The sequence below is a fragment of the Palaemon carinicauda genome, chromosome 31, assembly GCF_036898095.1.
Source record: "Palaemon carinicauda isolate YSFRI2023 chromosome 31, ASM3689809v2, whole genome shotgun sequence".
Taxonomy (NCBI): domain Eukaryota; kingdom Metazoa; phylum Arthropoda; class Malacostraca; order Decapoda; family Palaemonidae; genus Palaemon; species Palaemon carinicauda.
In genome coordinates this window covers 77,690,352-77,706,192 of record NC_090755.1, presented here as the reverse complement: position 1 = coordinate 77,706,192, position 15,841 = coordinate 77,690,352, and the positions used below count along the sequence as shown (strand labels likewise).

General features: G+C 36.5%; 1 protein-coding gene across 6 annotated transcripts in view; it reads right to left on the bottom strand.

Moving 5' to 3' along the window:
• Window positions 1-808: 808 nt before the first annotated feature.
• The window catches only part of LOC137624552 (uncharacterized), a 29,560-nt gene continuing 14,527 nt past the window's right edge, over window positions 809-15,841 (bottom strand). For all 6 annotated transcript variants that reach the window (XM_068355450.1, XM_068355446.1, XM_068355445.1 and 3 more), the window contains 3 exons: window positions 10,080-10,158; window positions 8,809-9,277; window positions 809-5,159 (listed from right to left, as the gene is read on the bottom strand). In XM_068355450.1, coding sequence (XP_068211551.1) covers window positions 2,573-5,159; window positions 8,809-9,269 — 3,048 coding nt within the window. In that variant the 5' untranslated portion in view covers window positions 9,270-9,277; window positions 10,080-10,158 and the 3' untranslated portion in view covers window positions 809-2,572. The remainder of the gene's footprint in view (window positions 5,160-8,808; window positions 9,278-10,079; window positions 10,159-15,841) is intronic.

Here is a 15,841-nt window from a genome sequence, read left to right as displayed (position 1 = left end):
ATTAGCCAATGAACCACAACTAGGATATCATCTCGTAAAATAAATCTTCTTTTAAGTATGGAATGCGGAAAAAATAAATCAGTAAATAAATGATTTAAATGGCCATATTCTTAACCTTCAAATCACTAATTGGCGGCTGCAGTTAGAGCAGAAATCTGCCATCACTACTTTATGCAGCAATTTAGACAAAATACCAGCTATTCATGGTAGAGACTAAACACCTAATAGATCAAGAAATATTTTAGTCAGTTGCACGCTTAAAGCTATTTTATGCAACATTATCGAATCGAGTGAATCTGAACTAAACAAAAACCTCCGAGCACAATGTGTGACCATTCATATAGTTTTCCTTGATCTAGTCATTTGTAAAATGATTATAGTTACTTTGCCCTCAGAGAAGAGGTCCCCAACCTTTTTGTTCTTCTGTACCCCTTGGATACATCAATAGAGATTCCTGTATGTGTAGGCCTACACCTGATATTGAGGATGAATAAGAGAAACTACTAAATTGATATTGGTACGGTGTATAATTTTATCATTCAATTTCATTGCAGACTACCTCATGTACTGCGCAGTACTGGGTATTCTCTCTGATCCAGCGTATATCACCTGAAGAGTAAAGGCAAATGTACCCCAGGTTGGGAACCCCCGCCCTAGACCGATCAGGAGCCGATTGTTATCAAAGCCATGAAATCTTATTGCCTTATTTGAACCCTGGCATTGAAGATTTGCCTTATATTATTTTGTTGTGAATATCAGACAATAAAGAGTTTATTAACTTATTAAATTTATTCATTTGAATATATATCTATATACATATATTTATTTATTAAAGAGGCTATATAAATGCAAGACTCTGTTGAAAATAATCATATTCACTGTGATAGTCACCTTCTGATTACAACTTGATTCACGGTGCCTTTAACTTCTGCATAACAACATATTCATCACTTAATTGTAAATTACAGATGTAATCTCACTCCCAAAATAAATTAATCATGAAAGATTTCTTAGCATATCGAGGCATTTTGTAAAGTAGCATACAAACAACATGTAGTGTACATTGACTAATGTTTCATTGAGTGCCCCAAACCAAGGACCCAAAGAAACAGGGAAGAATATGACATAAATTGATGTGTTGGAGTTAATACTAGAGTTTTACTTTCCGTGAATGATGAAACTTGTGAAAGATATGACAAACAAGAAATTGGTAATGCTAGTGTGTCCTCTTGGGCTATATTTTTTGTACTACCCTGCAGTTATTTCAGTCTACAAAACCAGAAAACAGTTTACACCAAAGGAGCATTTACAGCTTGGAAATATTTGTGCATTATCCACAAAAGCTCTTCTAATTATGATAGATTTCTATCGCTCCATTTTTTGAAAAGTGTGCTGTGCTCAATTGAACTGAACGAAGCCTTTAATACACTTATATAGAAAGTAAGTTTATGAAAGCAAAAAACATTTCTTCTTTAACAACTAGCTTTAATGATATGACTGGCAAAATAGGCTTTCAGATTTATACCGACTCAAGTCAATCGGATTATCAAGAAGTTCCCTTGAGGAGAGTTCTTACGAGAGTACAGTCCAGTCTCCCATAATAGATATATGAATTATAAATAACATTTAAGTGCAGTGTATAGCTTACTCTTCCATTCTGACTGAGCATAACAGACAGATAGGCAAAACTCCTCAATAAATATTAGCAACTCTGAGCATGAATAATGTGATATCTCTTTTAAGTATTGACATCAAATAAAATGGAGCCATGTTTGATTGCTAGTTTGTTTGTTTTGTAAGATTAGGATCCTACAGCCCAGTGCTGTGGAGAGAAAGGTCATTCAGCCTTAAGGTACAACTGAGAGAAAACCCTGCAGTTGCACTGCAAAGTAAAAGTTATGAGGTTGGTCAGCAAGATAAAAGAAAGCAAATGGAAACAGGTCGATCAGAAGGCTAAAGAAGTCAGTACAGCTAGGGGGTGAAGGAATGCTGTAAAGATCCCTTATCAATCACTACTGTGCACAGCATGAGGTCCACGGACAGCACTTATCTCTTACTAGACCAATTATCAAGAAAATGCACATTTCCCATTAACAATGGTTTTAACTACCATGGTTTTTAGATCTTTTTGCAATTATCCAAACTTACTTGTGTGCACCTGAATAGGGGTCATGCAATAGCTCATGATTTACTACCATTATTCAGATTCATTTGCAATGTTTGTGTCTTCTGCATCTCTCATGAAAGCATTCGGCCTTTCTTTAAGCGAAATATTTCATGATACTTTGAACATTTAAACAGCTTTTATACAGGTAAAACATACAGTATAGGCAAACATGTATGAAATACTTAAACATTATTAACTTGTCTAACAAAAATAATTTTAACAGATATCTTTTCTCAATGTCTCTAGTACCATCATAATCTACCTATGTTCCAGATGTGATTAGTAATACATATTACAAAACCTACAGAACTGAGGTTTTCAAGACACTCTATCAAAAGGCATAACTTAAAATTACTCAGTCCCAGTGGCACATGACTCATCACATGAGTAAAAACACTCCTTTTGTCAGAGTGATGTCTCAAGAGGAGTCCTCGTCCTTGGGTGTATTCTGTGAAGGTTGGTGTCTCCTTTCATTTCAATGTATTTCATGTTGCCTTCGTCGTCTCCTAATCTTTTCTTTAACCTCTCTTTCATGAGTTCTACTTGTTTGCTCAGTAACTTTGTGATTTCTGACTCCCACTGACTTTTTGCAGCTTTAGATGGAGCTCTGAAACTGTATGTTAGAGTCTTCGTTGCTTCTGTTCGCACTTCTAGTTGGAAGGTCAAAGCATCTGGAGAGGGTCCCATGCCAACTGTGTCCATACGGATTGAGTCAATGTACTTGTAACATGGTATGCGTGGTTCAAGGAGCAGAATCAATGTGTTGAGGAGAACCACATACATTTCCTGCTTCAGAATCATCCCTGCTTGACGTACTTTAATTTTTCCCTCATGCAAGATGGGCCCACATTCGCCCAAGTCAAACGGAGCTCCACTAATTGTTTCTGTTAGTATGATTCTATTTGCTTCTAAAGCGCATTGATGTAGGACTTCAATAGCTTCTTTAATAACATTATCCTTCTCTTCATTATGTTTCACGAATTTTGTAAGGCTTTTGAAATATAGTTCAAAATGTAAGATTGGGTATAGATAAACATTACGTAAATCCATTTCCTTCATCTGTTCGTCATATCGGGCACGGTCAGCTAGAAAAACTGTATAAAGCTCTAAAAATTCTTCAGCATTATCTGTGAAGCAACGAGCAATTGCGTTTGGATCCCCTGTACCACATGCTGTAAGAAGGAGCTGGGAAAAATGACAATTATGAAAGGCATATATTGCTCTCATGTGGTTTATAATACACGGGGGTGGCTTTGCAAATTCATCATTAAGAAAAGTACCAAGTTGCTCATTAACACCATGAATATATTTTTTCTCATGATCAATCAATGTGGCTATTTGAGAACAATGATTCTCAGTGGTTTCCAGAGATTCTTTCTCATAGTTGATAATTTTTTCAAGGCTTGGGAACACTGCTTCAATTGTCAGGGGTGGTAGTCTTTCTGAGTTTTTCCAGTTAATGAAGTTATGATTTGGGCTTGGAAAACTTGCACTTTGTTGCCTTATTAATGGTTTGTTGCGATTCAATATGCTACTATTGCTTTTCTTGATCATAATACGTCTCCCACCAAAGTGTGATCCATCGCTGACACTTCTTCCTAAGACAGGCCTTTCCTCGTCCATGTCTTCTGAATCACTAGCTGGAGCTGGGGATATTATTCTGATTGAAGATTTTTCAAAAGATTGTCCTCGTCGTACTTTGCTTCGCCTTACACTTTGTATTATATCAGATTCGCCTTCAATAACACTGTTCCTGGAATTTACTGTTTGTACTTTTTCACTAAGGATCTCCTTTAAAACATTTATCCATTGCTGCTGCACATTTATATTTTTCGCTTTAAACACGTGAGGTACGCTTGAACCTCTAGGCCCATTCCTAACATGCAGAGTGAACATGACACCTCTTTCTAACTTGCCAAGGCCTACTTGATCCATCCGAAAACTTGTGACGTACTGATAATTCCTACCTCGTGACACAGTCAGTATAAGCAAAGTCTGCAGAACTAGAACATGATAAGTGCGGCGGGGCAAATCTCCACCTTTCCGTAACTGAAGGTCACTGTGACGAATCAAATTACCAAGGTCACTGACATCAAATGGTGATCCAGTGACAGCACCAAGAAAGAGTTTAGAGTCTGCTTTCTTAAGTGGAACCTTCAGAATTTCGATTGCTTTTTGAAGGACCTGTTTTTCTAGGGAGTGTGAACATTTTTTATGGATAGTTTCAAGGGTCAGTACGTAGTAATGCAATCGCATTCTAGGTTTTCTTAGTTTTTCTGGTAATTCTGGCATATGAACTTTGAAATAATCCATATGATTTTGTATGATTCTGTCAACTATTGGTATATTTTCCATGAAATAGACATAACTCTCATAATCAACCTGATGCCGAACAATGGCTTCACAAATTTTGGTAACACTAGAGCCACTCTTTGTAAATTCACTATGTAGATCTGTGTGCAATCGTATTAGAGACTTGACTTGCATGAACAAGAGGGTCAGGTTTTCTCTGATAAACTGAGGTGTATCAGGTCCTGCCAGTTTTTCCCTGTCCTCTTCCAAGCTCTGTAAGGTTTTTACAAAATCTGTATCACTTTCCATAAAGAATCGAAGCTCAAAATCAATTGCCTGAGCATTAGCCTCACACGAAGAAGAGCTATTTTTGGAGGAGGTTTCTATAGAATCATCATATAGCCTTTCTTGCACATTGGCATCTAGTCCCATATCCTCATAATATTTTCCTTCTGATTGACAGTCTGTATCATCGGGGTTTGATTCCAGTTCATCTTCAGAATCAGAAGAACTCGCTGCCTCTGGTGTTGGGGGCTCTGGAATCTCTATTGAAGGTGAAATTTTGCCATGAGCCTTTGGTGAAGATTTCCTGCTTCCTGTGGATGTTGCGAGGGAAGCAAACATTGATGTGAATTTCTTTCCCATGCCTTTACTCCAGGACGACTTGGGCTCTCGCTGGGTATGGACTTGCAATTCATTGCTGGAAATAGGAGATGAGTTAGTTTTACATGGAACCAAATTATTATCATTACTATATTTTGCTTAAACAATTCTAAAGGCAGAAACTTAGTATTGACTTAATCATTGCCTCTGCGACCTTAATAATTTCTGTTTATTGAGAGAGATGAGAATATTTGTTGCAATTGAGAAATAATTTTACATTAACGAGGGCAATTTTTCCCTAAAAGAAATCAGTTTTCATCACTTCATAAATTGCAGCATTTACAAGACAGTTTCCCTAAGTCTTGTTTAAACTAATGCATCAAGACTTGTTGACATCAAAGCATGAAAAAACTAAGATTCTATTTATGACAGTTCCGTTTCCTGAAATGATATTTTAGCAATCCATTGTTGATAACTCTAAATTTGAATATTTGGACCATCAGGTTTATGATTCTTCATATGGTAAATCATCTTATACATGAAATGTAAATATCAAATGCTGGTTCATAACAACCAGATAAGTAAACTAAGAATCACCTATTACAGTTCTCTATCTAATTAACGATCCTAAATGGTGCTTCAACATTCAATGTAAGTTTTTCTTCTATGTAAAGTTTCAATTACCTCAAAACCTGGACTGACTGTTATGATTTGAAAAATAAAGAATAAGAGGAGATAAATTATAAACGTTAAAGGAGGTTTGAAAGTACTGCAAATTGGCAAGTAGAATAAATTTTCTTTATGAATTTCAGATACAAGAGATGGTCTGAGGTAGGTCACCAATGAAGACCAGTCTCATGAAATATAGAAATAGAGTAGGTGTGCCATTGCCTTAGTAGAAAAGATGGATTAATAAGAAATGAAGAAATATTCAGCATACAAAAAGAAGAAGAAAGGTTCACCAGGAATACCACCAGGTAATATTGATGTAAGACACACAGTGGCAGGTATGTGTTAGATGATAAATGATAATCTTGACTGACTTTCGGAATATAAACAATAGTAAAAGAGAATTAATAAAGGTTTCATTGACCTGTTTGATGTTATTCTAGTAATTAGAAAGTTTTTTAGATTCCACGTGTTTCAAAAGAAAATATTATGCATATGATATTTATAAAGATGGATCATGAAAACATGAGGAGTATTTGGTTTCGAGACAACCTATAGGAAGTTAATGATAAAATATCAAGACGAGTTTGGCTGTAAAGATTATGTAAGAAGACTGTGTCAATACAGGCAGTGATTTAGCTGGTGCAGGCAGGAGCAGGCTGTTCCTACACAAGCGGTGATTTAAAAGCCACAGGCGGGAACAAGTTGAAGCTTGGGTTTGAAATAATTAGATACAATGACAGCATCCTTGTCAGGGCCTCCGGTTCTCTTTCTGAACACTCTTAATGGAATCCATTTATCTTAAATTCTAGCTTTGGTTCATTCCTACCTGCACCTACTAGATTGCCTACGAGGTGGAAATAAGATTTTAATGCTCATGTCTTCTCCACATCTGGAAACTTGAGTTCCTTAGGAACACATTAACAATAATGGTCGATTAGAGCATTGAGTAGTCTATAGGATGATTATCCATATTAACCATAAAACTTTCTTGGGAAATTAGAGGACAACTTTGAGTAAGTGAACGACAGACAATGTTCTAATTGAAGATAGAAGGTTGCTAAGTGTGGAGAATGCAAGAGATGAGGGACTGGTTGAAGCTCCGTGGACATAAAGGGAAGTATGTGTCAAAAGTGAGATGAAGGTAAGGAATGCTATGAAGAGAATGAAATTTAAAAAGACAGTAACCCCAGATGATATCCCTGTGGAGGTGTGGAGATGCTTGGGGGTGTAGCAGTGAAGTTCCTACAAAGGCCGTTCAGCTAAATCCTGGTAGGGGATAGAATGCCTGAAGAGCGGAGGAGTTCCTATCTACAAGAACAAAGGAGATACTCAAAGCTTCACAAACGACCGTGGAATAAGCTTTTAAGCTATAGTAAAGCTCTAGGAAAAAGTAGTAGAAGCTCAACTAAATGGACAGGTAACAATCATAGGGCAGCAGTATGGTTTCATTTCAGTAAGGAGCATTTCATATGCCTTATTTGCTTTGCGAATGTTAATTGAAAAATATCGAGAAGGACAGAAATAATTGTACTGTGTTTGTGGACCTAGAGAAAGCTTATAATAGAGTCCCAAGAGATGAATTGTGATATTCATGCAGAACTCAGGAATGGATAAGATGCATGTGAGGGAAAGGCAGAATATGTATGAGAAAAGTCTAACAGGAGTGAGGTGTGCTGTAGGCTCAACAAAATTTTTTAATGTTGAAGTAAGATTTCTCCAGGGATCAGCTTTAAGCCCTTTTCTGTTTGCAATCACCAAGGACAGATTGACCGATAGCATTAAGAAGGAGTCTTCTTGGTCAATGTTATTTTCAGATAATAAAGTGATCTGTGGGGAGAGTAATGAGGCCTGCAATAGAGAAGAGGGATATGAAAATCATCCAAAGTAAGGCAGAGTATTTATGTGTAAATGAGGGGGATGGCATGAATACAGTACGATTGCAAGGTATAGAGTAAAAAGGAAATAGATGAATTCAAATATTCGGGATCAGCTATACAAAGAGATGATAAATGCAATGAGGAAGTGAGGAGGAGAATTATTATGCTAGGTGGAATGGCTGGTGAAGAGTTTCAGGTGTGGTATGCGACAAAAGGATAGCAAGTCTGAAAGGGAAGGCCCATAAAGAGGTGATAAGATAAGCTAAGCTGTATGGTTTTGAGTCTGTACCTTTAACAAGAAAATAGAGATGAAAGTTGAGGAAATAAAAATGTAGAGGATCTCATTGGTGGTAAAAAGGAAGGATAAGGTCAGAGATGAATTTATTACAGGAACTACATGTGTAAATCAGTTCGGAAAAAAACAAGGAAAGAAAGACTAAGGTGGTTCAGGCACATGAAGAGACGGTAGGAATGATATGTCGGGAGGAGGATGCTAACCATGGAGCCACTGGGTAGGATGAAGAGAGGAAGAATTGTGGATTCAATAAGAGAAGATATGAGGGCAGTTGGTGTGACAGGAGAGGATTCAGTAGATAGAAGCAAATGAAAGCATGATCGGCTGAGGTGACTTATGACTGGGAAAAGCCAAAAGAAAAGGAAGGAGGCATGAAGTTATGGTTACAATTTTTATTTTACATTTCTTAGTTAGTCTTTGCTAAATGGAAATTCCAGTATGGCCAAAAATATATTAAAATCATAAAATTATAATAAAGCATTCCTTGGATTCCTAAACAGAGATTATGTTATGCTCTATCCAAATTTGAGTGCGAAATTGACAAAAAAAAAAAATATCAATGCCGGAAAAAGAATGAATTTAAAAAAAAGTGATCACTGATGAAACAGACATAAAATTAATTTACTCCATATGCAGTTACAAAAATAACGAACCCAATATTAAATATATGCATTTAGCCACGCAAACTAAGTTAGTACTGTATTATTAATGACACAAGTAATGTAATAAGTGCACAGTTAGCAAGAGCAAACCAAAATATGGACTACAAATCGATCAGTATAAAATGATTGTTTAAAAGATACACAATACAAAAGCATTGAATTTTCGTCCTTATATTCACTACATTTCAGAAAAGGTGCATTTAACTCCTAGAGCAATGATAGAAAAAAAACAATGCAAACCTTGGTATGGCTGGGCCTACAACTGCAGGGACAGCTTCAGGGAAGAAGCCCAAAAGCTTCTCGACTTCTACAGCTGACCTCATCTGCAAGACCACAGCTGCACGGCCAAAACTGTCATTTCGACTGATGTAGACGACGCGAGTGGGAATATCCTTAATTGGCGTGATGATAATGACATCACGAACTTTGTGCATGACCACAACATCTTGGCCTCTCTTGACCTCACACAGATCACCTTCAATCTGGACTGCAACTTCATCCAAGGCATAGTAAGCATCTATGACCCCAATGGCCTGTTGCTGTTCTTCCAGTTCTTCAGAGACCTCTCCCGGAGCTGGTTCTGGCGCCAAGACAGCTCTGTGAGCAATGTTAGCTACGCGAACTCTTTTGTTAGGAGGGAGGCGTCGAAGTGGGAGTTTCACTTCAGCCACACCTAATAGCACGCAGGTAACCGACGTCATTTTCAACACTGTAAAGAAGAGAATGAACAGGGTAAAAAATAAAATAATGTTTATTTGAACTTATAGGTGAATTGATATCTCAATCAACAGAGAATTGAATGGCATATTGATAATGTTCAATACAACTCTATCAAAAACACACTGTGGAATTGATAAGCAAATATACAGAACTTTAGTAAAAGTAGGATTTTTTAGATGAAAAGTATATAGGAGAGTGTTTTGATATGCCATATGGTTTTAGGAGGCAAATTTTCTTGATGTTTAAGTTCCTTTCAATACCTAGAATATATTATTATAATGTTTTAACAAATGCAAACTTATTACTAATAACATTAGATTGTGCATTTGTCCAAGATGCTATCTAGTTCTGCCTTGATGCCATATGAAATGAAAAGCAGCATCATCTACATAGTATTAATGGGATAAAAGGATAAAGAAAGTGGCTAGTGATGAGGATGGAAAGTTAGTGAAAAAATGAAATATCTGGGAGTTCACAAAAGGAAGCCACAGATGATAAGGAAGAAAAGATAGGAGAGATTAGATCTTCAAGAGAGATTAGATCTTGAAGAGGTTACTAAAGGAAGCCTTGAATGATAAAGAAGAAATGTTACTGCAGAGATAATATCTCTAAAAGATCATTAAAGCAAGTATCATCTACAGTCAGGCACATTCCTAAAATTCAATTATCTCAATAAATCAAGAGATGTTCAATGAAAATCACAGAAATTATTCTCCATGACATTCTAATTCCAGACAGTAAACAGTCATTTAAGAAGGTAGAGAATTATGATAATATTCAAAATAGCATACCTCTCTTATTTGGAATCCTTTTAGAGCCATACACAGTTGAAACCCAAATTAAAGGTAGTATCGCTGGGTGACATTACTCCTGCAACAACAAACAATAATAATAATAATAATAATAATAATAATAATAATAATAATAATAATAATAATAATAATAATAATAAAGTAACAAAAACTTTTATAACTATTGAAATTCTATTTCTGGTTATTACAATTCTAAGCATGGACTCCGATTTGGCACGTCTGCCAAAAATATCGTCGCTCTTCTGACTGTTAATCGAGGATACTATACGCATTGATTTTCTTTTTATTCTTCAACAATTCCACCACCATCATCAACTGAGGAAACTATGCACAGTGGATTTTCTTCTTCTTCTACACCCCTACCATCATCATTGCACTAAAGGATCAGTGCTGAATCTTTATCTGTCTTTATCTAATGTATCAACCTCCACCAAAACCATCTTCAAATGCTCCTTCAGTTTATCACACCTTTAACCCTTTAGCTTTCCCCATCTAACAAGTTTCACCCATGCCTTCTTAACTCCCATCCATTGGACTGTCCTTACTACATGCCCATATCTTGACACTCTTATCATATCAGTAATCTCCACCACTCCTCTTGACTTATTTACTTTTCAGTCTCTCAAATGGAGTGACATCCACAAAATCTGTGCAAACAACCCCCATTTTTGCTCACTACAGCTTCTGTTCCTCTTTCCGTATACTATGATTACATGAATACCATACCCAAAATCAGTTTTACCTTAACCTGTCTACTGTAGAGGTCATAGAAAACTTCATTGTAGAGGTTATAGAAAAGTTCATTGCCTATTTTTGCTCATTCTATACCATTACTGGATGTTGATGTTTTAAGGAGGTGTAGACCCAAATGATATTTTTCTTTTTTTCTTTTAGAAACACAACTGATTTCTTAGCTCCTACATTGTTTCTTATTCTTCACAAGTTAGCAAGAAGAGGTTATTTTCTGCACTTGGAGAAGAATCGATAATGGCACTCTATTTGGTAAGTGTGCTTGTAGCAGCTCTACCCCTGCTGATTACTGACCAATTTCCATAGATCCAATATTATCTAAATATTTTGAACATCATTTGATAAACTGTCTAAATAGGTATGCTGGAGGTAATAATTGGTTCCCTAGTCGGCAATTTAGCCTTTGTGAAGGCCTTGGAGCAAATGATGCTCTCCATATAATTTCCAATGCTCTACAAAAATCCCTTGATTGTGGTCAGGATGTTCGCATGATTGTTATTTGATCATGTAAACCATAAGGCCTTTGTTTTCTAACAGATGAGAGTAGGTAGGTGTTTTCTTAGCATCACAGTATATTTTTAATGTAGTAGATAACAGAGTAGTTGTTGATGGGCCCCATAGTGACTATAGGAATGTAATATCTGGTGTCCCTCAGGGTAGTGTGCTCAGCACATTAATTATCATACCATACACTCATGATAGGTGGTTTGGCCTAGAAAACAAGCTTGTTACATATGCAGATGATGCTACTCTCTTTGAAACAATGTCATCTCCTGGATGTAGACCTGTAGTTGCTGGATAGCTTAATAGAGACCAAGCTAAAATTAGTGTATAGTGCAAATTATGGAGGATGAAGGTGAACATAAAACTCAAAGTAGTACTGTAAGTATGTCAAGTACAGTTCCTCCTCAATATCTTATTCAGTGCATTGACAATGTTTCTATAACTAGGAGTGATTCTTGATTGCAAATTTTCTATTGGTTTATTGAGAAAATCTTTTACAATTTTTGGTGATCAATCTATCCAGACGAAATATTTTAATTCTTCCTTTCTAACTTTTGAATATTGTGCTCCGTTCTGGTATTTAGCTGTTAACTCTCATCTTAATTTGTTGGACAAAAAGTTGCAGTCTATTAATTTTTCTATTCTTGCTCTGGATATTAATCTCTAGCACCGTTGTTCAGTTATTTGTTTAAGCATTTTGTATACGTTTTTTCATAATTTAGACCATCATTTGCATTCAGATCTTAAGAGACTGAACTACGTCTGCAGTTAATTTTAAGTCTAGCCTTCTCCATCATAGGAGTCAATGCCACATAGTATTTCAGAAGTATTATTCCAGCTGTGACCAGACTGTGGAATGATGTTACTAATCTGGCAGTAGAACTGATGGAATTTCAGGTCATACTTGATGCATATATGTTTCTGTTGAACATACGTCTCGTTTCATAGTTTACACATGGCTGATATATTTTAATGTTGATACTGATCTTGAAATATTCTATAAATATTCATTATTTCTCCATTTGCTTTCTACACTGGACCGCTTTCCATGCTGGAACTTTTGGGCTTGTAGTATCATGCTTTACTAACTAGGGTAGTAGCTTGGCTAGTAGTAATATAGTATCAAGCTTTTCCAACTAGGTTAGTTGTTTGGCTAATAATAATATAGTATCAAGCTTGTCCAACTAAAGTAGTAGCTTGGCTAGTAATCATATAGTTTCATGCTTTTCCAACTTGGTATTAGCTTGGCTAGTAATAATGATAATAAAAGTGATTAAAATCTGTACATGTTACCAATGTTTGTTTAAGCATTTATGCTAAAAGCATGCCGTAACTAAGACAAAGTTCAATGTGCAGCACCAAGCTTCTCACAGTTGCCTTAGTAATTTTTTTTCTGGACTAAGTTGAAATCCTCTAACATGTGATCTAGTTCATTAATCCTCTCTCCACATGAGCTACTTCACAGGGACTGAGACTTCCCGATCTTCTGACTGGTAATGTGTGTATACCGAATCCTTTCATAAAATCTGATTGGAATATAAACATCCAAAGTTATTGACAAGTACTATGAATAGATACGCCAGCAGGTACGTGGCCACGTGTTGAGGATGAATGGAGGGAAGGGAGTAGATTGAGGGGGAGGCAGAAAATAGGATGGCAAGATAAGGTGAAGGATGATATAGAGAGATGAGGTTTGGTGAAAGAGGATGCCTTTGATAGAAGGCATTGGAGAGGGCGCATCAGGCAACAGACCCCCTAGTGTAGGGATAACGGAAGTAAAGGCAATTAGAGATACTACCAGATTTCCTTGTCCAAATTCATTACTTCCACATAAAAAGCGCTAACCAGATAGATGTAACTTATTCTAGCAGTAGTGCCATATCTTTCTGCATAGTAAGCAACCTTTGATCCAGGACTGCACAGTCGGTTGGAAAATGTGGCACCACCGCTAATCATTGCCAAGTGTCAACTCTTTGTAACTGAACCATGGCGTCCTGTTTTTATTTTGACTTTAAAAATAAGACAATAAAATAGGAAAGTCGGCCAACATTTAGCACAGATTGATTTACAGAATTTTGGCCATATGACCTGGCATTGAAGCCAGAGAAATAATTTAGAACCGATGTGTACTTGCAGATATCAACGTTTTTAAATCAGATCCCCAAGTGGTATTTATATGACTACATCGTGCATTAGTGACATTCTCTATTTTTCACACACATTTCATTCTATGGAATCTTACTTATAGGTGTCTGGTTTCAGTTCCAGTTTCATCAGAATAGAAGCTCACCAGAAGGTCCGCCAGACAAGTCCAACCCCCTTATGTGGTACTCAACCACAGCAGTAGTCTCACCAGTAAACAGCTTTAAGTCATGGACCCGGGCGAGAATCGATCTACTGCCATGCGAATGCTAGGAGAACACGTTACTACTGTACTTGCCTGGAGGCTATCATGCTTTTCCAACTAAAGTAGTAGCTGAACTAGTAATAACGTAGCATCATGTTTTTCCAAATTGGTTTTAGCTTGGCTAGTAATGACAATAACATTAAAACTTATTCACATCAGTACCTGTGTACCAGTTACTTGCTCCTTGCGAATTTATTCATATCATTTTTCGTGTTCATTTCCTACACAAATTTGGCATCGCAAAAGATAGGGGCATCATTGGGCTCATATTGACAAATCATGTTAATGATATTCAAATTAGAAACTTTTCGTTTTTGTTCATTCATGAATAATTCTATCATTCTATTAGAAACAGTACATTAATCTTGAACAGCTATCTCCTTTTTAATTTCACTGAATGCAACAAACTAGCTTACTTTTATCAAAATAAATTTCGTACTCTATTTTGCAAATTATATAAAATGTAGTATCTAGTTAAATGCATTGTAATAGATTTAAAAATGTTACAGTGTAGGAATTTTATCTAAAATTCTATTTTCTAAACACTTTTTTCTTTACTTCTTCATTGTAGTTATAGTCATGATGAGAGTAGTACGAATAAGAGTAATAGTTAAAAACCTCATTCTCTAAATCTTTCATTGGATTACTTACGATATTTTGAGGATTTTAAATACGAGTTAAGATCTATCCTTTCATTGATTTAAAATAAAAATGAAATAAAACTGTGACTAATTGAAAATTGGAAAATAAATACTTCTCAAAAATGTAAGATTAATATGTAACATAAACTTGAAATAAATGCACGACTTATTAGAAATTAAAGACGTGATAAAATACGTTATTTCATGAAGAATAAAATACGCGACCGAATGGCGTATTTCTTATCTTCGTTACCAAATGCACACCTATTGAAATACAGAGGTCAAGTCAATCGATACTTGTAACATTATGAGAGAGAGAGAGAGAGAGAGAGAGAGAGAGAGAGAGAGAGAGAGAGAGAGAGAGAGAGAGAGAGAGAGAGAGAGAGAGAGAGGGTGGGTGGAGGCAGATAGAAGGCGTGGTTGCGTAGCGAGAGGAAGCTGAGTAGCGTGTATCTCAAAATTAGATGAAATCCAGGAAGACTGGGTGGGGTAACCCCTTCGTGAAAAAAAAACTGACCCCAAGTTTATGCAACGCCAGAATGGACGTCAATCGAGTACCCCGAAATGAAAAGCAGCAGTGCTTTTCCCGACCCATAAAATCCCAATCGCCAGGTGTTACGATGCGTTAACTTTAATATGGAAGAGGAACAGTAATAAAGTTGATAGAATATTGCATCTGACAAGAATACGAGAGGTCAGCGGGAATGAGGACGTCACTGTAAAATCTATAAAAGTGTTTGTGCGACTCCGCGAAACCAGGACGGATATTGCGGCTGCCCAAGACGAAACATCTCCCAGACTTTGCAGCGAGATTCAGACTTTGCTGCGAGGTTCAGATTTTATTACGAGATTCAGACTTTCCTGCAAGCTTCAGACTTTATTGTGAGATTCGGGCTTTATAGGGGATTCAGACTTTATTGAGATTTGGGCTCTATAGGGAGATTGGTACTTTATTGTGAGATTCAAGCTTTATAGAGAGATTCAGATTTTATTGGGAGATTCTGACTTTATAGGGAGATTCAGATTTTGCAGCGAGATTCAGACTTCATTGCGAGACTGACTTTATTGCAACTTCCAAACGTTGCTGTGAGATTCAGACTTTGCTACGAGATTCAGACTTTGCTGCGAGATTTAGACTTCGTTGCGAGACTAGATTTGTTCCAACTTTTATACTGTGCATTGAAATTCAAACTTTGTTCGAGATGGAGACTTCGTTGAGAGATTCAGGCTTTTTAGATATTATTGTTAGAATCCTTTTTTATCGCAAGATTCAGACTTTGTCGCAGCTTTCAGACTTTGCCATGAAATTCAGACTTCATTGCTAAATTCCGACTTTATCAAAGATTTAGAATGTGCTGCTATATCCATACTTTCTTGTGGGATTCAGATTTTGCCTTGAGATTCAGACTTTCTTGGGAGATTCAGACTTTCTTGGGAGA